Source organism: Astatotilapia calliptera, chromosome 12 (genome assembly GCF_964374335.1).
Source record: "Astatotilapia calliptera chromosome 12, fAstCal68.1, whole genome shotgun sequence".
NCBI lineage: Eukaryota > Metazoa > Chordata > Actinopteri > Cichliformes > Cichlidae > Astatotilapia > Astatotilapia calliptera.
In genome coordinates, this window is record NC_137433.1 from 36,625,914 (window position 1) to 36,636,973 (window position 11,060).

At 40.1% G+C, this 11,060-nt stretch overlaps 2 protein-coding genes across 5 annotated transcripts in view; both read right to left on the reverse strand.

Annotated features, from left to right (window-relative positions):
* The window catches only part of rasgef1ba (RasGEF domain family, member 1Ba), a 127,865-nt gene that overhangs the window by 27,119 nt on the left and 89,686 nt on the right, over positions 1 to 11,060 (reverse strand). The window contains exon 1 of one of the 3 annotated variants that reach the window (XM_026186877.2): positions 1,299 to 1,605. The exons of the other annotated variants lie outside the window; for them this stretch is intronic. The gene's annotated coding sequence lies outside the window, so the exon portion shown is untranslated. Of the gene's footprint in view, positions 1 to 1,298; positions 1,606 to 11,060 lie in introns of those variants that run through there. 3 annotated transcript variants of the gene reach the window in all.
* The window catches only part of LOC113033255 (uncharacterized), a 47,842-nt gene continuing 43,392 nt past the window's right edge, over positions 6,611 to 11,060 (reverse strand). Inside the window, exons 1-3 of one of the 2 annotated variants that reach the window (XM_026186880.2) lie at positions 10,282 to 10,428; positions 8,776 to 9,417; positions 6,611 to 7,509 (exon numbers count right to left, since the gene is read on the reverse strand). In XM_026186880.2, the coding sequence (XP_026042665.1) occupies positions 7,007 to 7,509; positions 8,776 to 9,417; positions 10,282 to 10,330 (1,194 nt within the window). In that variant the 5' untranslated portion in view covers positions 10,331 to 10,428 and the 3' untranslated portion in view covers positions 6,611 to 7,006. Of the gene's footprint in view, positions 7,510 to 8,775; positions 9,418 to 10,281; positions 10,429 to 11,060 lie in introns of those variants that run through there. The other variant, XM_080287461.1, reaches the window with a different exon arrangement.

Sequence of the window (11,060 nt, forward strand, 5' to 3'; positions counted from 1 at the left end):
GCTCCATGGCAGGGCTGTCTGTTCTTGATGAAAGAGTGAACACTGATTCCTGTGTACTGGTCTGGTTTGCAAGTACTGAGATCATCTTTTGAAATTCAGAAGATGCCAGATTGGTTGGTCCGATCATCAGGATCAGGACCTGCTTCACATTTAAACATTGTTCAAACAGTAGTTTCATGTTTTCTGTCACAGTTCAACCATATTGAACCTGTTCAGCCATTATACCCATGACAACCAGGCAGCTGTAACTGTAGCAAAGAAGACTGTGATAAGATGAAATATTCCATCATATATTTTGTTGAATTTTAGCTCCTTACTTATTGATCTTTGAACTTATAAAACTAGAGGCGACCCAGGTTTAGGAAGCAGTCTGTAAACACAGCTAAGGTGAAGCTATGAAGACAGCTTATAATTCACAAAGATCTGCTGAGGTACATGTGATTACATTTACCTTTTAATGGCCACTTGTGTGAAATGCAGCCCTCCTGCCGCCTCAGCACCCTTATTTCACGAGAGGAAACTTCCCATTTCGCCCCAGTGCATCTGTTTTTCTGCATTTGCTTCACATCAAGCAAATCCCACCACAACCCCAGGGATTCCAGAGTACAGTAGCAAACATGTAATCCGCAGTAACAATAACTCATTCAAGGGCTTCCAGGAGGCACTCTCACATTTTTAGCGTCCTGCCAAATAACCAATAAACGGATTTACCTTGTCAGCACATTAAGGAAACTCCAACTCATGCTCCTAATACAAAGCAGTGGCACGAAAAACCAAGCGCAGCAGGCCAGGGTGACCCAGGAGAGATGCGGGATTAACTTCACTGATCCCTCACCGTCTCGCAAAGGAGAGGCAGGGAGAGAGGAATCCTCTTAGCCAGAAGGTAGTGGGGGTTAAAAATAGCCCGCCATTGACACCGATTTCAGAAATCCAATTTTTGGGGCAGGTCTTTGGGTCAATTAAGCAAAATTAAAAATCCAGAAATAGCTCCTTAGTAAAGCCTGTCAATTTGGGTATTACTGCCCACGGTTGTTTTTTGTAATAGTAGGATAAAGTCAATATAGGCGCACTAATATTGGGGAAAAGGTGCTAAAGGAACACAACAAAACCAAAGTGCAATGTTGATATTCACAGATCATTTAGGAATAGAGTCGCAAAGCATCAATTCATTCAGATTCACGTTTGGCTGGAAATAAAGTGCGCTCTTTCACCACCTGCGCGCATTTTGGACACGTCGGGTCTGCAGAATAACATTCAACAACCAAAAAACTGTGCGGCTGTAAACACGCACAACTCACCTCAACAAGCCGTAATCCAGGTACAAACTCTTTGGTATCTCTCCTCTGAAAATAAGCGAAAACAACCTCTGATTTCTCCTTTCACATGCGCGCAGAGCAGACGGTCAATCCCAGCAGTTCCTCCTGGCTCCGGACACTCAGTGCACCATTATTCAGGTGCAAACGCGAAAGGGAACAAAAAATGTGTATTCCCGCTTTCACAGCGCCAACGGGATCAAGTCAGCTCCAAGAACAAGTCGTCTAAATGAAGCAGTGCTGACTCTGTCTCTCCTCTGCAGCATTCACTCGTGTCTGAGCTCCGGAGCCGCGAGCAGCCTGAAGACCTCACAGCGAGGGAGAGGCGGCAGCCAATCAGAGAAGAGAAGCGCCCCCTCCCTGCCTGGTCTCATCTCTTGTTTTCAATTTCATTTCTCTTTCCCTTTCTCATTTTAGCTTTGCTGTATTTACAGAAATTTCCGATGAAGCCATTCCCTTTCAAAGGAAACTCCGGATAATATGGACTGTGGTTCTAGAAACGGGAGCATATTTAAATAGAGACGAGTAAAGATTTCAACCAAGAAGTTTACGCATCAATAAAAAACTAAACAATTAAAAACAACATTAGATTAATTTTATGCAGGGCTATGATTATGGTGTAATTCTGAAAGTGACTTTAAGGGTTTGTTTTAGGTTGTTTTTATTGAATCCATGAGCTCACTGATTTTATGAAATGAGTAATGCAAGCAATTTTTTTTTAATTAAATTTGCTTCTGCTTTGAGCTGCAGCTGTAACTTTAGCACACTAATGATGACAGCTCTAGCATACTCATGTTTAGAACTTGTAATGGTTACCATGTTAGAATGGCAACATCTAAAGAAGACAATAAACACGGTAAAGACACCAAAGAAGTCCCAGTCTGTCCATCCAGTTACACATCTGGTGCCTAAACATACACATTTAAACATCTGCTAACTTCAGTTGTTTTTCCTAGATAGATGGTGTTTCATATTTATCGTGGGTTTTCAAGGGTTTTGATTTCAGTAAAGAAAAAAAAAATACTACAAGCAAATTTACAGCATTCAATTTCAGGTATGAACCCAGCAGCAGCAGGACAATCACAATGCTAACATTTTATTAGCAAAAGCTGCTTCCCTTTCAAAATAATGAAAGAATGTAGTGTTATAACGCAGAACATATATACCATTGATATTGTATTTACAAAAACTTCTTTTTAAAAATTATTTTTTGTTTTTATAGAGTTTTTATATAGAGAAAAGTGTGAAAACCACTAAAGGGAACTGACTTACTTTGACTTACTTGGCTCTGGTGAACATGAATTTATAGCTTTAATCAGCAAAGCCCATTCTTAGTTAGACCTTTAAAAAACACAAGTAAAATACAGTAAAAAAAAAAAAAGAAAGAAAGAAAAGATTAATACAATAAATAAGTGGCTAAACAGAAAACTTAAAAAACAAGAAACATTTTATTTAGAACCGGTGTAAATAATTTTATCTATTCAGCTCCAATGTTACGTTCAACATATGTCGTCCATGTGTAACCCAGCAGTCACCAAATTTTGTTCAAGTACTAAATACAGAATGGAGACTTTGAAAAAGCGCCACACAGCAGCGTTCACAGTGTTTACTCTCATAGTTTAGCTGTTAGCATGGTAACATTTCGTCATAGAGGAGGACCAAAGTCATTAGTGGCATTGTAAAGCGCTTTGGGTGCCTTGAAAAGCGCTATATAAATCCAATCCATTATTATTATTATTATTATTATTATTATTATTATTATTAACATTTATAGTAGAGAGTGAGAAAAATTCAGGAGGTTAAATAATCAGAAAGATTCAGTGTGTGGGGGCCACACACTGATTATTGCTAAAAAATGTTCATAACACTCCATCGAATGCTGACGTCAGACTGCTTGAAATTTTCTGGATGATAATTTGGCCACTGGGTCAAACTGGGAACTCTGGTACACTTGACATAATCTTTTCTAATCCACTATTAAAGAATAAAAGCCCATATTTTGGATCCGATCCTTATTTTGCGTTGTTTTTGTGCTGTTATCACACCTGTAGTCTCAACACAGTGAACCCAGCATGATAATTGAGTCCATCTACTGTCAAACCCACCAACTCAAACTGCAATCCCTAGTTTCAAACTCTATGTGACAACAATTACAGTAATAAAGAAATGACTAAACTTGGGCTACCTGTACTGTCCTGATTAAATTATAGGACTTTATTAGTAGAAATAAAGAATTGTAGAAGCAGGAAGAAACTGAACTTTCCAGCTGCTTTTTTTTTGTCTTCAGTCATACAAAAAGTCCCGTTTAGCTCCTCAAACCAGCACTGGCGCTCTCTTATTTGTCCACACAACTCAAGATGACAACTGTTTCTAAGTGGGTGAGACATAAAAGGAAGCTGCCTTTTGTAGCAAAATTAAACATTTTGGTTTGCATTATTATGTGGAAAGCTGCTATATTAGATTTCTTTGAAAAAAAAAGGGGAAAAATGGATCCGTATTAAATGAAATAAACATGCAAACCACAATCGTTAAGTGACAACTGTATTAAATCCTTTGATGCTGTGTTCTCTGGCAAACTCTAATCTTGGCAATGCCGCCGTGTTCTCTCTTATGAGATAGAGGGGCCATTGTAAGTGTATTCTAATATTGTATTTTTAGTTATTACTCTTTGGTCCAACTAGACACATCAATTAAATACAAATTTTTTTGCATCAATGAAAGCCCGACTGGAGGCAGAATTGGGAGCACGGTACAAGTGAACCTTTAAATGACTCATTTTCTTCCCTTATATCTGCAGAAAATATGTTATCGTCTAACAAAACTGATTTTTGACTGATATTTATTTGTTCAGAAGCTTCCTTAATGTTCCTATAAGCTTTAAACAACAGCAGGCTGATTACATTTCTCCCTGCAGTCAGGCCGATGAACATACAGAACCATGAGTCATGCAAAGATGATGCACTGATTGATAGTTTAGTCTGAGAAATCTGTACTGGATGACTTTCTCCACATGTCAGAACAGAGTAATAAGCCCTGGTACAATAACAGCAAATCATCCCAAATCTCATCAACATCCACTTGTATTACGTAATCCAGGATTAGCGCAGATTTATGTATATGCACTAATCTGGCTTTTCTCTCGCTTAAATGACTGCATAGAGATCAGGCTTGAAGTCACTGTGGGGAAGACCACGAGGCACAAATGAAATGCAGGAAGTAATGCTCAGTTGGTTTTTATTTAACTGAAACTTCCATGTATTTGGGGCGCATTTGTTCCTCATGCTGTAAACTGCAATAAAAATGAAATAAATCACCAAGAAAACAACCTTTGAATAAGTTGTTTGTGTGTTTTATGAAGGCCTGCTCTGTGACAAAGAGGAAAGCAGGTGAGATTAGAGGCTGTCCTGTTAAGGAGCACGAGAGAAAACTAGACTTTATTTTCATATTTTTTACATCATGTGACCACAACCAACCAGGTGCTTTATTAGTGTGACAGTTTGTGCAGCTTCACATGCACGAAGGTCTGCTTTGGCCCAAGAGATGGAAATTTAGTAATGAGAAGGTGAACGTGAGGATCTGGGTGGTCTGCAACACGTTACGAATCCTGCGATGTAGTCGGAAATATTTACATGGTTATATGTTAGATTTGGTATTTAGGACGTAATAGTCAAATATACAGTGTTTCCTTTAAATGCAACTTTTAAAAATTTCCAAAACTGAAGAATATACACACACATACTTATATGAAGTACAATAGACACTACTACTTGTCCATAGTGTGTGAAACTACCCGTTCATCTGTAAGAATATATCATCATAGCCTGTGGCTCAGTTATCACAGAGCGTATGCTTTTATACTGATGACAAAGAATAAAGGTCACAAGGAAGTTGTGTTGGATAAAAACGAGCAATAAGACCTATAAATGTTCTTAATTAAGTTCACTTATTGGGGATTATGCAGCAGGATTATAATGTAATGGTGGGCCATGCTAGTCCACAGATGGGTGTGGCTTATTCTTTATTAACACAAACATCAGGTTTTAACAGACAGGTGGGATGGGTCTGTTTGTTTTGGCAGTTTTTGTTTCACTTTATCCGTTTACAATAAGGAAGATATCATCAGTAAGTATTCCAGTGGTTGGGTTTTCCCAGCCAAACCAGTATTGATTACAATCTGGTTCATACATGTCAAAAGGAAGTGGGGCTTTTTCATTTTAACTTGTTCACACCCCTTCAGGGTAGACAATGCTGAATGCCTGAGTGAAAAATTTCCAGTTTGTCTATTCAGGTAAGAATCAGCATGGAGCGAGCCACAGCCTGGAGGTTTAATAAAAATGTCTCCCATGAGTGTGAGAAAATTGCCGAGTGTTGCAGGAAGACAATATACACCATCGCAGCAAAGGACTGCTCAGGTGTAGCTCGTTTGATACAGCAACGAAGAAACTCGAAGCCTGGAGTCTCGGAGCTGCGCTAAAGGTCTTAGCGGGGGTAACATCCAGGCTGACATGCTGGGTATGAAATGTTCCCGCGGAGACGTAAATAAACAGACTTCACTGTATGTTTGTGCTAGTTTCCCAAAATAGCTTCAACACTGAGCATCAAACACAGGCGTCAGGAATGTACAGTAAACTGTTTGCCTCTTTCTGTCACCCCCCCCACTGAAGCAGCCAGGTCACAGCCCTGCATCCTGCTAATGGACCGCAGGGACAAACTGAGTAAACACTGAAGGAATCAAACCTGCGACTCTCTCATCGCATCTGCCCTTTGACTTTAGTCTGTTATGGTCATCTATTACCGCTAAGCTGTCAATGCTGTTTATTTTTAATGACTTTTTCATGTAACAGAAGCAAGTTTGATATGAATGGAGATCTGATGTGCTGTCACACAGCATGGACAACATCTCATACTTGCAACTTATTGCACAGTTATTGCAAAAGCTGTGATTTAATTATTCATCTGTTTATCATTTTCATCTGGATTAGAAACAGGAGTCACTTTTTAATGTGGTATGTTGGAAAATTTCTATTAATACTACAATTCACACACACATATAATCCTGTACACTGACTTAAATATTTTGATTTGATTTTGCTGTTGTTGTTTCAAGGTTGGTTCACATTGCTTCAAAAGTAAGAGAGGTTATTTGTATGAACAGTTAAGCTTTGATCTAGATCCAAGGACGCCACCACTGAACCCAAACACGCTGAAGATGATGCCGACTGATTCTTACTTTGGCTCAACAGTTGCGATAAATAACTGAAACAAGTCACTTGTGAAAAACACATTTCAGTCGAAACTGGTTGAAAAATATACACTTTTAATTTCTGTGAAAGTGCATTGAAACAACTCTGTAACATTTGGCGAAATTCACTGACATCGCAGAAATCCCCTCAGCAATGTGACTGCAAAAACAAGAAGAAATTCCTCTTTTACACTTCAACTGTAGTTTCCTCTTTTTTGGATTTCTGGGCCTTTAAATGTCAAAGTAACAGTAGCAGTCATATTATTCTCACAGACTTTCCGCTTCTTTTTTTTTGGAAGTGGGGGGGTATCTGTGCACTTGGCTCAACTAAAATCTCCCACTCAGGATTCGGGCTGGCCTGACTGTGGGAGCTTGCCTCATTGCTAATGTTATTTGTGTCCACCTGAGAAGAAATATCAGTCCGCACTTTGGGTCAGCCACTGTAAAACTCCTATCTCCTGTCTTTGTTAGTATGGTTTGGAGCAGCCTGTCCCCCTGCTAAAGTCCGGCTGCCCTCACAGCTACACCCCTGCTGTTTGCTCAGATTGGTGAGGAGCTCCAGGACTCTAATCTCGTGCTCCATGCGAGCTTTCTCCCTCCTCTCCTCCCTCTCAGCCGTCTCCCTCTGCCGCCGTTCCTCCCTTTGCAGCCACTGGGCCAGGAGCTCCTGGTGCCATCGGGCGTGCTCCTGCCTTTGACTCTCCAGCTGCACCAGCAAGCTCCGGGTCTCAGAGACCAGCTGCTGGAAGCACTCTGACAGGTGCTTAAGGACAGGTTCGAGACAGGAAGGTGCAGGGTGATGGTCGGCAGAGGCAGGGAGGATGTTGGGGTTTATATCTGGAGGTGCTGGGAGAGGAGAAGCAGTGGACTGGGTAAGAGTGGGAGCAGGAGGAGCAGGCAGAGGTAGGACCAAATGTGGAGAAGGAGTGCTTGAGCTATTTTCCACTGTTGTACCTGCAAATCAGGATATAAAACAATACATGCATGGTGTTATTAATGACAGGATTGATTAATAGACCACAAATATTTTCACAATTGTTTGGTTATTAGCATGAAGTCTGTCTCAACTTTAAACATTCAGCCTGTTATAACTCAAGTGCACTCAGAGGGAACAAGTGTCCTTCTCCTCCTCAAAGCTTTATGTTTTGAGCCTGTAGAAAGAGGCTTTCCAGACCTGTTCAGGTCAGAGTACAACAATAATACCACATGGGAAAAATATAATAGAATATAAAGAGTTATGTAGTCGAGGAATTTCACCAAGGAGGTTAAAACCTCATTTGAAGACTTGAATTAGCATCATTTGAAGCACAAACTGCTGCGCATGTCTGGTGGGAGGGGCTTAGAACAGAGCAAACACAGCTACAGGCTTTTTTCGGACACTTTCGAAGAGCAAAAAAAAAAAAAGTATCATGCTTTATTGCTAGTGATACCTGAAAGACTCCATATTGCTAAGAACCAAAAAAAATATGTTCTCGCTTTTTATGGAACCCACTAACTCAAGAATGTCACTCCCACATTCAACATCCAAGTTCCGACGTATCTGGAACAAAGCATCTCTCATTTCAAATCCTGGTGATTCTTTAGCCCTTTCTGGGTCTATCACACCACAGCTGTGCCATATGTCATCAACGATAATACTGGGATGAATGATTACTTGACATTTAAAAGTGTCACGCTGCAACATCATTTATATAGCCTTCCCAAGCCCAGGCATATCTGACACTGAGAGCAACATGTCTGCTTTCATTGATGATTTAGAACTAAATATTTAGCTACTTAACTGACCTCAAATAAAGCACGACACTGCAAAATATGCAGGGAAATAACACACTCGAGGCAAAACATCTGAGGCAAAAGCAAAACACCAACACAACCAGGCTATAAAGGACGATATAGTAGGTGGTGATGTGTGACCAAAAGTAATTACTCTACTGAGCATCGCCATCAGTAGCAGTACTGCAAAAGAAGGATGAAAAATGCCCTTCATTTACTGACGCTTCGAAGTGCTGTGGCCTGCAAGCTACAAGAATCAATAAAGCATTTTTTCCCTACATTGTTAAAACCATTATCACAAATCTTCTTGAAATATCCAGATAAAATTTTGAGGATCTATCTCCGACCCGTACTGTTTAAACAAAATGTAAAAATCTTCTTGACTTTAGCTCCTAAAATAAGATAAATGTGTCTTGTTTACATTATTATTTCAGTAACAGTACATACCGTTAATATTCGGGTGGATGGCTGTCTCCAGATAAACTTCGTGGTGCCTGTCCCTCGGATGCTGTGAGAATCCCGTGTCGCTGTACTCTAACTCATCCACCGACTCTTCTCTGTGCTCTACCTTTACCTCAGAGTCCAGCTGACAGCCTGCTCTCTCCTCTAAAGAGCTTAAATTTTGCCTCATTGAATTCCCCAGAGAGCCACAATGGTGTCCACTTATGTTTGTACTGGAATTTAAATCCGAGGTAAAACTCCCTGTCCCATCAGTGGAGTCAAAGTGGCCCTCTGACACCTGTTGGTGTGAAACAAAATGAGACCCTCCTTCCCCTCCCCCTGTCCTTCGGCCCAGCACCGCATCCATCTCGGCAAAGTATTTAAAAGTGCACGGCTGCGAGCTGTCCATGCTTCTCTGCAGTTTGGCTCTCACGTAGTTAGCCTTGAGAGTTTTGACTCGAAGCCGGCACTGGTGGGGACTCCGAGAGAAACCCATTTCACTCATGCGAGCTGAGAGGTGTTTGAAGACATGCCGGTTTCTGAGGTTTTCAGCCAAAGTCTTCTGGACTCGCTCATCGCTCCAGGCGCAGAGGAGCACCTGAGTTTCCTCCGCCGTCCAGTTAACCGAACGCTCTGCCTCTCGTTTCCCTGCACATGTACAATACAGATTTATTTTTTCATTGTTGAAAAGTGAAAACACTTGTGAGCTAGCTTATTAGGTGCATGTAGGGGAAATAACATTCTATATTTTAATACTGACTGAATACGATAAATGAAATGAGTGATGGCACTTTATTATATAGTAGTATAATAGAGGGCCTGTACAGTGCTGCTGTTACAAGTATCCCAGCTTTGGGATGATAGAGTTTGGTGTGTATGTCTGACATTTGGATCAACAGTGGTTTGGTCCTGACTCACACAGCTAGATTAAATGATACTGATCTGATCTCTCCAGTTCTACATTGTCCTATGTTTACTACACTGTTAGCAGAAAGGCTAACAGCACTTTGCATCTTTAATTTGTATGTTTGCAGCAGTTTTTCACTTAACTGCAAACTATGTTAACTGACACAACAGGACTGGAGAGCTCCAGCAAAGACACTGTCCCTGCACTTGTGGTAACATAGCTGTGTCACACCTGTCTCTGCAGCTAAGAACGAAGTGTGAGAGCCTTGCAGCTAAAACGCTCAGAATATGCCATCAAACGTATCAAGTGGACTTCATAATAAAGGATTATATTTGTAATCAGAAACTGGAAACCTGAGCAACCTGCTACCTGAAAACTGTCTGTTAGCAAACGTGCTTATGACATAGCAAGCGAAAGTCATTCTGCATTTTACTGACAGACAGCTCAACGGCTTTAAACGGACTTAAACTGAATCAAAGGGGACTCTCTGCTGTGTCACAGACTTCTCTAACGTGTGCAGCTAACAGCTAACTGAGCACATTTCAGCGGCTCTGCTTTCTGTTCAGCAGTGCAGTAAAGATGCCGGCGGGTTCACACGGTCTTACTCTTTGTTGTCGACACGGAGCTGGTCGAGATGATCATCGGGGGATTCATTTTGACGCGGTGCCCCAAATGTAAACATGAAAACACACACAGCGACACTTCTCTTCCGGTTAACGGAGTTCAATGTCTGACGTCATGACGTCGAGGAAATTTATCTTGGAGAAAAAACCCGAAAATAGTACATTTGGGTTTTTACATTACAAATGACTTCAACTGTTTGTATTTCTGTGTTAATTGTTTGTTTTAAATAAACAATGTACACAGAAAAATATCAACAACAAACTTAAGGGAGTTCCTTTCAATAATAGAAAGAGATTTCAGCCAGAGAAACATGTACTGGAAATGTTTTAAAATGATAAAATGGATGATAGTAAGTGATTTAATGTGCTCTATAAACTATAAATCATTCTCCATCTTTTATCTCTTTCACTGTATAATTTCAAAGATGTTCTGGATGGATGTAGCCAAGTTTCAAAAAAGGAAATACCAGAGGAATGTTGGGATAAATACATATTTCATTACACATTTCCTGTAATATTTTGGTCAGGAACCAATTTGACGTTCTTACACTTTATTAACAATTTTGAGTATAACACTATCTTTAAAAAAGGTATTATGAAAACCCCAGTTTGCAGTTTAAGACATTAAAAATGAAAAAAAAAAAAAGATTATTAATTTTAAATTCTTCTGAACCGATGTAGAAAATATTTTTGATATGATATTTGGAATTGTGATTTTAAAAAAAAAAAGACAAAAAGGAATATTTCATGACTGATTAAAT